The 14,488-nt window shown below is 38.4% G+C and overlaps 1 protein-coding gene and 1 pseudogene across 2 annotated transcripts; both read right to left on the minus strand.

The window, feature by feature from the left end:
• Positions 1-408: 408 nt before the first annotated feature.
• On the minus strand, positions 409-1,464 carry LOC147509748 (uncharacterized). The gene has a single exon (XM_086597905.1). The coding sequence runs from the start codon at positions 1,462-1,464 to the stop codon at positions 409-411; it is 1,056 nt and encodes a 351-aa protein (XP_086454031.1).
• A 9,634-nt stretch (positions 1,465-11,098) lies between these two features.
• On the minus strand, positions 11,099-12,806 carry LOC147509749 (uncharacterized; annotated as a pseudogene). Its single transcript, XR_015215955.1, has 6 exons — positions 12,742-12,806; positions 12,603-12,660; positions 12,343-12,456; positions 11,947-12,045; positions 11,687-11,839; positions 11,099-11,599 (listed from the first exon to the last, which is right to left on the minus strand). The product of XR_015215955.1 is annotated as an uncharacterized LOC147509749 (transcript).
• Positions 12,807-14,488: the final 1,682 nt, after the last annotated feature.

The raw sequence follows: 14,488 nt of genomic DNA on the forward strand, positions 1-14,488 counted from the left end.
ACTAATCAACTTATTTGCCATGAGGTTAGTTCTTAATGACAAAATCTTAGTGATAATTTTAAAAAAGAAATTGCTGAGGCATATAGGGCGGTAATGATTAACTTCTTGAGCATGCTTAATCTTAGGGATAAGGACTAGGAAGTTGGAATTCATACCCTTTGGGAGCTTGGTATCCCTGAAGAAGGAAATAATTGCCTTGGAAACATCTAGGCCCACAATGCTCCAAAAAGTTTGAAAAAATATTCCTTGAAACCCATCCGGCCCAGGTGAGCTGCTAGAATCCATGCTAAACACAGCGTCTTTCACTTCTGCTTCTGTGGGGAGATTAGTGAGCTTTGTGTTCTCGTCTTCCGATATGAGCTTGGGAATCAGATCTAGAAGTTGCTCATTGTATTGAACCTAATGTGCCTAGTACTTGCTTTGGAAGGTTGAGACCACATGTTGCTTAATCTCATGTTGTTGTTTCAGAATAGTACCATCACCTTTCTTAATCTCCATAATCAAAGAATTGTTCAACCTCAGCTTGTGAATTGCATGAAAGTAAGAAGTATTTCTGTCCCCTTCAAAAGTTTCCTCGATTCTTGCTTTCTGTCTCCATTGCTCAGATTCCAAGTCCATCAGCTTGTTGAGTTCCTGTTCCTTTTCAGTTTCACTGTGCTGTAGAGCTACATTAAAGGGGTGCTCTTCTTGTTCCCGCAGGACCTGCTCCAGTTCTGCCTCTGCTTGCTCTTTCCTTATTTTCAGATTCCCAAACACTTCCCAGCTCCACTGTTTGAGTGCCAACTTGAGTCGTTTCAGTTTTTTCATCACTTTTCTTATTGGAACATCCTCTAAAGGTTCTTCCCAGCTCTGCTTGACTACTGCCTTCAACCCTTCATGGTTGATCCAAATCCTCTTGAACCGGAAAGGAATGTTTGTGGGTTTGGGAATAGAGGTGAGCCAGCCAACCACCGGCGAGTGATCTGAGAATTTTCTTTTAAGAATTTTGCTCTTCCACCCCGCTGCTGCCTCCATCCATTGTTGATTCACTAGCATTCTGTCAATCTTCTGGAGCATTCTTCTCTCCCCTATTCTCTTGTTGCACCAAGAGAACTTGTAGCCAAGGTTAGTGGAGTCAAGCAAAGCATTCTTATTAATGAATTCGACGAATTCATTGACCGCCAGTTGGCATGGTGAGCGTCCTCCTTTTCTTTCTGTTGCCGTGGTAACAATATTGAAATCGGCAACCACTACCCAGGCCCCTACATTCATTCCCAGAGTATTCAGTTCATCCCAGAGGGCTCTCCGTTGTACATAAGGAGATCTTGCATGCACCAGTGAAACAGTGGCCTCCCCGACCTTGACCATAATCTGTTGATGCGACAAGCCCAAAAGACTAACATTCAGACCTTTCCTCCAAAAGACCCAGATATTCCCGGTTCTGTTTGGTATGTTATTATGCAGAAAGTACTCATTAAACCCCATCCTACACAGAAACTCCGGAGTCGTAGGGGGTGGTTCGGTAAGTGGTTCTGCTAGACAGAGTATGTCTGGCTTATTCGAAGCTATGATGTCTTTAAGGTAAGTGATAGATTTCTCTTTTTTCACTCCCCTTATATTCCAGAAGCTTATATTCATTGAGAAAGATTTGAGGCTACTCTTGCCCTGGTGGAGGGAGGGGGAAGCCGCTGCTCCATCCATTTGGACTTGCTGTACTTCTTCTTAGGAGTTTGCCATTCTCCTTCCTTTGCTGTGCTTTCCTCATCTAGCTCCTCTGCCATGTCCGCCCAAATTGGTCTTCCGCCTTGACAAGTAGTCGCCTTCAAAGAAGGACTTGAAACATGTTCTCAAGCGATGCTTGGAGATCTCCTTGCTGCTCACTAGGAATAGCCGAAAGTGCCTTTGTAGCGAATTACAACCTCCGGGAGTTATACATCGCGAGTGTTGTGACCTCTCCTTCCGAATTGGGCTAGACCGTCCCTCCTCACTCGGTCGGTACTTTTTGTCCCTCTCCGCATTCTCCTGAACCACCCAAATTGGCCTCATCGGTAGCAGCCGCTGCCTTCAATGAAGAAGTATCATTATAGGCCCTGCCATTGTTATCCACTAACTCCGAGCTTGTGTCATGAAAGACCTCACTGTTGTCAGGATTATTGTTGTGCATGCCTTGAGGATCCTTTGTGCCACTGGGACCAGCGAGGGTATCCTTGTTCCTGTTTCTCCTTTTGTTTCTATTTTTTCCTTTCCTCGGAAGTTCTTCGCTTTGGTCCGAGTTTGCGCTTTCCTTTGCCTGTGGCTTCCGTGTGGTTGTGACTTCCTTCTTTCTCCCTGCTGCGTCGCATGACTGAGCATTCGGCCATGATGTGCCCTACCACTTTGCAATGGGGGCAGAATTTGGGCAGTTTTCCTACATCCACATCTTGCAAGAAGGTCTTTCCTTCCTCCTCCTCTACTTCAAACTGCTGTGGGATTGGTTTGGCGAGATCAATCTCAATCAAAACCGACGCATAGAAGCCAAAGTCCCCTGCTCAGTGTATGCTTATCCACCCCATCGGGACCCTGTGGCTCTGCCCATGGACATGAGGATCTCGTAGTCCCAATATTGTTGGCCGAAGCTTTGGGAACTTTACCCAAACAAATGCCGTGGAGGTTCACCGCTAGTTGGATCAAAGTCCGAGTCCATCTAGTGAGTCGCAGAATTTGCTCTCCAAATCTCCATGGTCCTCCTCCCGCATGCTCCGTAAATCTTCTTCACATACCAACCTTATCATAAAGTATCCCTTCCCCAATGGCACTAGTTTCCAATCCCTTGTGGCTTCCACACAGTCAAGTGCAATTTTTTAACTTCTTCAAGCTTGATTTTGTTAAAATCTAGTCTACCAATGAGGCTGAATTGGCGCATCGCCTCCCCTCTTTCAACCGCTTGCTTAGCTAAGCGGATTGACGGCATGTTGCCTTTCATTTCTGGTCTTGGGAGGTCAGTAACATTTATTTGGTGTGGTTGGTCTCCGCATCTTTGTCCGCAAAGGAGATCAGAAAGAGCGAACGCCGCTTTTCCTGCTCGGATGTCTTTGCGGTGGTAGTGCTAATCAATGGTAGTGCTGCGTCTTTTCCTGTGTTCACTTCTTGCCGAGCTTGGATATTATCTTGTGAAGCCTTACAAGGGTTTTCCAGCTCATAGAGATCCATGATATAGTGTTTCTTTTCTCAGCGCAGTGAGAGTGGGAGAATCAACTGACCAGACCTTTCAGAACTCACACTGTTAAACACTGTTAAACAATGGTGTGGTTACTTGACGAACTTGAGCACAATGACTTGGGTTTTTTGACATTTGCTTAAGAACAATTATGCTCCAGGAACATCAATCCGTTTCTTGAGGACTCATCTTTATCCTGACCCCATCCTTGTCACATGGATCTCAAAACTTCTCCTAAAACTAACATGAAACGCTAATGGGCGAACAATGTCAACACCCAATAAGTCCATCTTTAAATGGGCCATCTTCAGCTCATGGGCTCGGGCTCATATTAGGCTCTGACCAAGATCCTTATTTCCTACAAAAATAAAAACGTTATAAATCTAATTCTTGATCGAGGTAATATCTTTCCAATTCACAACACAGAGAAACAAAATGGAATCAATCAATGAAAAATAAACAAAAATAAAAAACTGCAACTTGAACCCAAAACCATATCTTAAAATTTGAATTTTCTTTTTCATGATTTAACATTTGTAAATTGATTATTTTCTACAACATGATAAAATGAAGATGAGAACAAGGATCAATGGTACAAAACAATAAAATATCGACTAAAAGAATTCGCAATTAATACAAGGATGAATGATTCATCTTCTCCAAAATTTGAAAGTTGAATTTGAACTCTTGATATTTGCCTAATGTTCAAACTTGATTGAATATTTAAATTGATGTTGAACTCATCAGTTAAAATCTCCCAAAATTGTACAAAAGTTAAAAGAAAATACAATTCATATTCAAAAATATTAGAGTTAGAGTCTTGAAATTGTACTGATCAATGGAGTTGGGTCAACGGCTTTTGATACGGTGTGGGTCGGGCAGTCTGACGGGTCGGGTTTGAGCATATAACCTACACCCATAGCCCGACCGTGTAGAAACGATAGCGGGTCGGTGTGGGTTTGGGCTGCGACTGAAGACCGGGTCCCCTACCGGGTGATGGGTCAACGGTTTTTTATTACACTCCTAACTGTGGGCGTTGAAAATCTATAATTAGGGAGTTCAATGCAAACGCACGGCTGTGAAAGTGGATAGGGAGTTAAACAGTTATCAAGTGGCCTGGTTTAGGGGATCCTGACTCTTATAAAATCCAAGATCACGGGTACAAATCAATTCACGCAATTGTTCGTACGTACAAAGCAAGCATGGGCTGCAAACTATCTCGAGATTTGCACTAAGAAACTAGTTTGGGCTGCAATAGTAATCGGTCTTGTACAAGTTTCTTTAATCCTTAGAGAAATTGATTTATCTCAAAAGAAACTAGCCCAGATGGAAAAGGAAGTTCTTGGGTATGAAGACAGATTGTGTTGGTTGTTTTGATTTGGTTAATGGGACTGAAAAATATAGATTTGTTCAGGCTAAAAGTAAGAATGATTTTCTTGTCCATGATGTTATGGATTTGGGGAGTGGGGGAATTAGAATAGGACTAGATATTGGTCGTGGATCTGGGACCTTTGCATCAATGATGCATGGCAGAGAAAAATGTGACTGTTGTAACATCAACATTGAATGTTGATGCCCCTTTTAATGAGTTCATTGCTGCAAGGGGGCTATTTCCTATGTTCTTTAGTTTAGATCAGAGGTTCCCCTTTTACGACAATTTGTTTGATCTGGTTCATGCTATCGATAGTTTAGGCTTAAAAAGGCCGTCAAGAGAAAAAATGGAGTTTTTGATGTTTGATATTGATCGGGTTTTTAAGAGCTGGAGGCTTGTTTTGGTTGGATAACTTTCATTGTGTAGATGAGGAGAAGAAGATGACTCTAACACGGGTAATTGAGCTATTTGGATACAAGAAGTTGAAATTGGTGGTAGGAGGAAAAATGGTTTCTTCCGAAAGTCTCGTGTTTACTTGTGCCGCTATTTTTCGAAGCCCTGTAAGAAGAGTACAATCGCACTAAGCTTGCTTTGACTGGTTTTAGGTATGGATGCTATTGTATTTTATATCTCTTCTCACACAATATGTGTGAATTATATTATTTGCCTTAACATCTGCATGAAATTTCTTTTGTATGTTGAATAAGTGAAGTGCATGTTGTTTCCTTGCCATACTGCGAATTGGCAGTGGAGGGAGATCCTGTAATTTATTGTTGTTAATGACAGTAGTGGTTAATTACGGTAGCAGGATTATCTTGTACCATTCAGCTCTTTCAATGAAAACACACTGGCAACAAGACATTTGCCCCATAGATGTTGTGCTTCATATTGGGAAAATAGGGTTTAGATCATTGAGCAAGTATATTAAGGTACTAATAGTTATTTTTTCCATGTATGTTGTATAAGCCGACGGAGTTTTGGTGACAGTCATTAAGGTTATTGCATAAATTTTTTGTTTTTATTTATTCCAGAATCATGACAATACTTAATTTTTTGTTTTTTTATGACTGTCAAGCAGGGAAAAATATTAACTTCTTTTAGATTAACCCATTTATTTCGATATTGGTTCTTGAAAAAACACACACACTATAGTTTGCATCTTTATTAGTATGTATCATGATAGAGGCCGTTTGTTGTCAGAACAATTAGCGTATAAGCTACAATTAGTGTATAAGCATATCTCCGGTGGTTTTGAGTTTACCACAAAACTAGTTAGATTAATGCTAATGCCAAACTAATTATTGTGTGACTCATTTTGTAATATTTTGTATGTTATGTAGCTTAAAGTCAGACGGATGATACAAGTTATGCATACTTTGTTGCGTGCTCTTCGCAAGCGGAAATTACACAATGGGAAGTTCCACGACAGACCAATGGGTAAAATGTTTAATTTAAGATTTATTAGAGGTCTTTATAATTTCTACTTGTTTCAGAACTTTCCTGAGTATTGAGATCCCATAAGGTTGAAGTGAATGAAATTGGTCTGCCACGCGAAATAGCCTTTATTACATTTGAAGAGAAAGTAACTGAATGAAATAAGGTTCACCTACAAGAGTTGGTCTATAAGAAGTAAGAACCACCCCTGTGACATGAGTAGTGAAATTATAGCCAGTGGCATTATGTCCACTGACTATAATATTTCAAGTCATGCGACGGTGGTGGTTCTTACTTCTTATCAACCAACTCTTGTAGGTGAACCTTATTTTGTGCAGTTACTCTCTCTTCAAATGTAATACTTTGGGTAATTTCGCGTAGCAAACCAATTTCATTTACTTCAACCTTATGGGATCTCAATACTCAGGAAAGTTCTGAAACAAGTAGAAATTATAAAGACCTCTAATAAATCTTAAATTAAAGGATGTTATATGCTAGCTATACTTTGGCAGGGGTCGGTGTTAATACAAACTATATGGAAGAATGCTTAGCCATCGTGGAGAGTGTCGAGATTGCAGTACAAAGAATTATATTGTCTTCAAGAGATCTTAATTGTAGCCAGTGGCATTATCGTCGAGGATGTAGGAGATTGATGTAGTTTTAGGTACTTGTGACTTGTAAGGGAGATCTATTGTCTGTGTTTAATGTTTACTTTATAACCCTACTCTACAGTATCTACAAATTATTATATTGTTACTTGTTTCTATGTATAATTTCTATAGATATTGGATCATTTGTATTGTTGATGTAAAAAGTTTTGACTGGCGTATTTCTTCGAAGTTAAGAATTAATCAAGATATAGGCTCCTCATGGTCTCCTTATTGTACCGAGTGTTGACTCTCACTTTGGAATCAATATTTGTTGTTATTCCTGCTATGTTCATAGTGGCCCATCAATGTTTTATATACATGTCAACAATGAGTGCAGCAATAGTAGATGGTAATAACATGAGTAGGAATAGTTGCTGAAGCACCCACTGCCCACAGAACAATCGGCTAGAAGACACTCTCTGGCAAATGTTTGCTGGAATACGTGGTGGTATATCAGAGATTCAATTTGATGAACCTCCTTCCTTGCTAGAGTGCAATATTTGATTACCAGAGACCAGATTCTCAAGGCTTTGGCATCTCCACCTTGTTTTGAATTTGTTACTTATTGTGGTTTGAAAGAGGGTTTAAAATCAGAGCTGGAAAAGTTGTCTCACCTCCCTAGGTTGTTGATTGCTTTGTCGCACTACCCCTTTGCTAATTTTGGATATGTGTAGGTGGCAAAGAGAGCAACAACTATGTCTTCTGAGTCCCCCTTTATGTATCATGGTAAGCCTCCATGGCTATATAAATGGGAGGCTTACACTAGCACTTATTTTATATTTGATTGAATGGAAGTGGTACCTGATGTAGTGATATATTGGAGGCCTACGGGTTATGATCTCACTTCATCAGTGTATGCTGCTATCTTTTCACCTTTCTTTATTTCTATTATGTATTTTACACTTAAACTCTTGTAATCTCCTACCCCTTTTCCCATACTTAATACAATTCTGAGCTCACTCGGCAAAAAAAAGATGCCAAAATCTACAGTGCGCAGGCTTGTGAAATGGATAACTATTTAGGTAAGACATCAGGCCATTAGCCATTAGCCATTCAACAAATATTTATGACCACTCACCTTGAAATTCATCTACATCTATCGATGATGAAAGACTCAGAATCACTTTAAACGATTTGGGAAGACCGCTCGTTTTTACTCTAAACTGACTATTTCAGACCGCTTCAAGTTGTTCTAAACGATTTCTTCAGATTGTTTGGATCTATATACTAGCGATCTGAGGAGGTCATTATATCCACTTTCATCTGTACATGGTATATGATATGTTCCATCCCAAATAATGGATGGTATATAGTATGTATCATCCTTACTTTGGCAGACCAAAACTTCCAGTAAGAATGGTGAAAACCAAGTGATAATGGTGCTCAAAAGGATGGTATATGGAATGTAGCATTCTAAATAGGGATGGTATATAGTATGTATCATCCTTATTTTGGTAGACCAAAACTTCCCGTAAGAATGGTGAGAACCAAGTGATAATGGTGCTCAACCGGATGGTACATGGTCTGTCGCATGACAAATAATGGATGCTACATAGTATTTATCATCCATACTTTGGCAGATCAAAACTTCTAGGAAATTAAAATGTGTTAGCGACACAAACAAGAATAATGATTTGTTAAAAGAAATTCTATATGTACTAGTAAATGGGCACGTGCGTTGCACGTGCTAGAAAAGAAAATTGGGGTGGAGAAAATCAAAGGAATGAATGCATGTAAATTAGTAACATATTACATTTGTTTGAATGGATATTATGTAATATGGTTTAGATTAATACAGGTCGAGGTCTGACAGAAAACTTCAAAAAGAAAAAACACTTCAATATGCTAGTTGTGTTTTTTGTCTGCTTTGATTTTTGTTGTGCTACCATGTTGCGAATAAATATATTCGAAAATGTATTTAACACCTGTAACTTAGTCAATATATAATTATTAGTGCATATGCCACAAACTAATTTACCAAAAAATAGGTATTATGTTGATGCAGTTAACCTTTGTACTGTTGGTTGTGTAATTATCTTGTCGAGCATCTATATGTGATTGAGGAACATTGTTGGATTCATATGAGTGTATTACCTGTAAGATATAAGAATATTATATTATGGTGTGCAAAATAATTGTTATTCTACATTGGAGAATAAAATATCTCAAAAAAAAATGCAAGAAGAATAACCTTTTTTTCATCATTGTCTTCAAAATGATTTAGCGAATCCATCGGCTCTTTTTTTTTGTCGTTCTAAATATTTTGGTTGGTTTAAATAAGTAGGTAGCTTGGACAGAGAAAGAAATTGTAGGCTTTGTAGCTAGCTAACAAAAGTCATTTTCTATTTATTTATTTAGAAACGATTACAATGAGAAACAATTAGAAAAAAAAGATTGGACACTGTTAATATTTGTTCTATATATAGATCTATTAAGTCGGATATAATATGTGGAGTGAATTGAATGGGTAAATAAAAGCTTTCTGTAAGATGTCTATGTGGCAAGATTACCATTATTTAAAAACTTTCAATATAATGTGGATCTTATTACTTGTGTATGGAGATTGAATGATTAAAATGATGGAGTGATGATTTTTTCAAATTATATGTATGGAGGCGACAAAAGGAAAAAAGGAAGAAATTATAGATGCTAGTCGCATCGTTGAATTACATATGTTTAACCATGTCGTTAGTCGCACAATACTTTGATCAATTCTTGTATTGGTTATTGGTCCCGGCCCCATTCTAAAAATGCTATTATGAACCAACTTCACATGCAGTTCGTTGGCACGTGTGGGGCTTCCATTTGATTAACATAATGCAATGGAATGTTGGTTCTTTGAGAGTCAAATTAAATGTAGTGAGTAGCTAGCAGCAGGTGCAGAGTGCAGAGTGAAGGGGTTCAGAGGCATTAAAAGCGTTATCCATTGTGCACACTCACTATGTTATGCGTAGATGATTATATAAACAATTTTTCAAGCGGCAACAACTTTGATTATAGAAACATCCATAATACAGACTGGTGTATTGGGAAAAATGTTAGTGTTCTTCATAAAAAAAAATTGTTGGATTGGTATTAAAAACTCTAATATTGCATCCAATAGATGATACTTATGTATGTCAGAGGTGTCATGTTGAATAAAAACCCCATCTAGTATTCTGGATGAGAACCTTAGAGGCTTCCTTTCATTTAGTACTCCGGAGTCAAAATGAAAAGTTGGAAGAGAAGCCCAAACCAAAAATGCTCATTTGCACAATGTATTTTGTATCTACTAAGGCGAAAATTACCATGTCATGATATATATATATATATATATATATATATATATTTTTTTTTTTATTTTGAAAAAATAACCGTTTGAACTTTAATTACAGTCATAAGTTTCATTTCTTATTGCACATAAGTGTGCATGCGGGATCTGAAAATGTAGACAATGTTACTGATTATATTTGTAAGTGAAACTATTGGGAATGAAACTATATGAAGTCTAAATGATGTAATAGAAAATTTTGAACAATAAAGTGAACACATTTGTTTATTTATAAATCTATTAAGCAAGCCTAAGCCTACCTCACATGAGTGCAATTTTATCCCTTGATTCAAACACATTAGCCTTCTAAATGGTTAACCACCAGCGTGCGTGGTGAATATATATATACCTCATTAGGGCATCTCCAATGGAGAGTGTAAAGCGTATAATGTGTGAAATTTACACCCCTACTTTGAAAAAACCCTTTCCAATGGGGTGTGTAAACCGTATATAATAGCTATTAGTTGTTAAAATTTGGTGGAAATTCCCCTCCCAGATTATTAGTTAATAAGAAACACGGACGTAACTTTAAATGTCGTGGGTGGGTTTTCAAAATTCGGACGTCACTTCAACAGACGTGGGTACTTAAAATATTTCATTTGCGACGGCCATGACCGTTGCTACTCTTGTTTCCAGATTTCTAGAATACGGACGTGAGTTAAAGTGACGTGCGTTCTCCTCTTAAAATTTTCTTTTGCAAACTTGCGACGGTTAACATCTGTTGTTTTACTCTTTATTTCCACACCACCATTGGAAGAGCCATGAGATGTATATTTATTACTTTAGAAATAAGAGTGTAAAATCCTAGTGGCGCTTACATGGAGCCTATGTGGAGGTGTAGATTTACACACTCCATTGGAGATGCTCTTAGTAGAAATCTCATTGAACTCGACCAGGTAATCGATTTGAAATCCGAAACTTAAATCTTTGAACATTCTTGTGAACTTGTCTAAGTACTAATACCTTATTATCAAGTCTTCATTTCTTTTCTTGAGCCTTGAATATTGTATGCCTTGAATACTCTATGAACCTGACTTACATACCCATAACGCTTGTTTAACTTTCGAGTTGTTACATGCATACCGTATAGACCCACGTTGAACTTGAAATAAACTGCTTATTCTATTTTTTGTATAATGTTTATCTTTTTGCCATATATATAATTTCCCATCATTTGATTCCATGACTGAAGAAACTGTCAGGCTAGAGCACAGAGCATAGTTCCTTTTACAACTCATTTCCCACTTATACTACAAAAATCCAGTATGTTAGCGTGGCAGTTAAGCCCCAAGAACGCCAAGCCACATGAAAAATGGAAACTGGGCCAAAGCCATAAAGAGAAAAGCGTGGATTACGTTTCTTTGGAATCATAACTCCTTATCTCTACAAATAGAATTCTCTTCATGGTCTTCACCAAGAAAACCCCCATGCATAAGCACATAAACGGCATGAGAAAGTAGTATGAGTAACTCCACATGATCCTTCCCATAACAGCCACACACTACCCAGTAAAAGCATATCCAGCATATGCGACAATGTCCAACAACGGTGCTTCCCCACTCCCCAATGAATACAATGATACCTTTAGTAGCAGTACCTGCAGAAACCATCCAAGTAGTCCCTTTGTGAACTGAAGGCTTAAAGCTTTTGGGCTAAACCTGCATCACATGAAGGAAATGAGGAACATTGGAAATGTATTCGTAAGGGGAAAAAAACATTGTATGGCCCTAATTATGCAGTCTTACTTTCCAATGATGCCTAATGTGAAGCCAGGCAAGGACCACATAGGTACCAAATGACATCAGGGGGATGTACAGGTCAGGAGCATTTATGTCAAAAGCTGGAGGTTTATAGGAGAGTTTGCCACTTACTGGTTCAGTTATTCTTGTCTAATGGCCCTGAATAGAAGAGTGAAAAGCGGATTAACAAAAGAACAAAACAAAAATCTCAAGAGAAATTTAAAAAAAAACAGCATTAGAGAAATTTCAAATCACTTTGTGCTTACTCAGTGTAAAAAAGGAAAAAGAATAACTTTTAGCTTGTTCCTCACGTATTGTCCATTCACTTAGAAGTAGTACTGAGGACTAGAGAAGTACTTGCTTACCTGATCAGAGGATAAAAGAAGAATTAGTATATCTAAATATCTTACTTCCCATAAATTTCACAACTCAGTTGTATATCCCATTGCCTAATTAATGCACTCTGGAAATATTTTATCAACAAGATACATACATTGCTTTGCACAGAATTCTCTCTCCATATGCACCCAATCCATCCCGGATGATTCCTGGCCCAGCCCGTCTGTTTTTCGTCGAAACAAATGAACAAACACAAAAATGAAATAAAATAAAATTAGACACAATGCACAAACTTAGAGGTGAAGGGCAGTAAGCAAAACTACCACATTAGTTGTCCCCGTTACTCCTGCTGCCCCATTGCCTCCACCTGACTCTAATGATCCAGCAGCAAAATGGCCATCAAGAACTGCTTGGGCTGGACGCTTTTCATTTCCAGACTCATCAAGACCAGAAAATAGAATAATATTATTCAGACAACCAAAGGGATTAGTATGCTTTGGTATTGGATCAGAAGAAGTATATTCAGGAGGAAATTAACATAGTTTCAGCTTGTCCATAGTATATTCAGTATGCTTTCATGCACCTCTTCCCCCATTAGTATCCTGAGTCTCCTCACGCACATCAACCGGAGACGTTCACAGCTACAAATTAATAAACAAAATACCAGTAAATGTTTGTAGGTTGGTATTCATACCCCAGCATGCGTCAATGACTGCACCCACTTGTTGACCTCCTCTTCTAGTGGCGGGGTTTCATATATCACTTGCATTTGCCACCTGGCTTCCATTGTCCCCCAGGTAACATTTAAACACAATCTTTTCTAAAAAAATAGTGAATGTTAAAAAAAAGAATGTGAAAGCAATGATACCAACGCTAAAAAGAAGAATATAAGGAACATGACTGTTGAAACAACAATTTTGTTCTACCAAATTAAAGTCGAAATGAAGGCATAAAATTGAAAAAAAAAAAAAAGAAAAGAATATGAAGAGACAATATAGAGAAAAGTGGGCAGTCGATACCTTTGCAACCAAATAGTTAGCAAGGAAAGGTTAGTCTTCAGCTCCAGAGGAGACTGTACGGAATAATTTGGATCTCCATTTTCCGCCCGAAACTTAAAACCCAAAGAAGACAGATCGAGCCTTAACTCCAAGTTGACTGAGTCTAACTATATGAGTCGTAGAAAACTTCTCATTAAGCTCTCCATTATCACTGGCAGCATTGTCATTGTGGTGGTACTTAACCTCGCTCACGAGCAACAGATGCTGATAGTATGCTGAGATCACGGTTCAAATAAGTCAATACAGACTCACACTCTGTAATAATTTTTGTGATGGATGAGGGCTTATCCTTAGTTAATTTAGATGATCCTGCTGACTCAGCTGCATGCGAATCTCGGATATTCCTCAAGGTCCAAAGGAACTGAAATTGAACACGAAACATTAAATGTCTTCAGAAATTATCTAGCTCTAACTATATGAGTCATAGCATTAGCTTCTAATACAGAAATATGGTCTCTTTTCAAGGTCAAGAGCCCTGAATTCCCTGGTGAATGATGTGAACAGTTTAGAGTTTGATGACTGGGAAACAGTCTGGAACCTTGAACATTGCCAATCATGGGAAGATGTTGTTCTTTTTTAAGCATAACAAATCTGAGGCATTTAGCATTTGTAGGAGGCAAACTAATGTCACCAGGCTTTTCTTAGTACAATAGCATATCTAGAAAGAAATCGATGGGCAACATAAAAATTGAAAATGTGTGTTCAGGGCTTTGGTTGACTGTTTCCTGGTAGCACGGTCAACACTTCATATCTGATAAAAAAGAGATAAATTGTGTTCTTTACATAAAATGAAAGAATGTTCAACAATGAAATACCTTCAAAAGCATTTTATAAGCCTCCAACAAGCAATTAGCAGCAGGGCCAAACCCATGCAATTGTGGTACCTCCATCATGTGAGTCCAGGGACGAATTGTCTCCACATCCAGGGTGCACTATCAGTTCCATCTCTGCAAGCATCTATGAACTCCTTTGCATCTCCTTCAAAGATTGTATACTTCCAAAGTCTAGTGCTAGCTCTGTAGCCAACAATTCTGCCTATGCGGAGGTACATGACTTCATCTTCTTTGTGCAAGCTCCTAGAAACCTTCCTTCATAATCCCTGCCAACCACCGCTAACATAGCAAGAGTGCCATCATTCACAAATGCCTCATCAAAGTTCTCTTTAACCCAACCAGGAGGTGGACTAATGCAGGCAGTATCTTTGGCCCTTATTTCAGCTGGTTCCACAAGAAGAGTTGTCCATTTTAAAGAGAAAGCCTTCTGCCAATGCTCAGAAAGTTTAGAATAGATTCATGAGAACTTAAAATCTTTTAAAACTTCCACTTATTTCTAGCTTGCCATATAACATTCAACATAGCAATGAAGTAACCAATTGATGCCTCTATTGACCTCTTACAGGGATAACTTATAT

The sequence above is a fragment of the Coptis chinensis genome, chromosome 3, assembly GCF_015680905.1.
Source record: "Coptis chinensis isolate HL-2020 chromosome 3, ASM1568090v1, whole genome shotgun sequence".
Lineage (NCBI taxonomy): Eukaryota > Viridiplantae > Streptophyta > Magnoliopsida > Ranunculales > Ranunculaceae > Coptis > Coptis chinensis.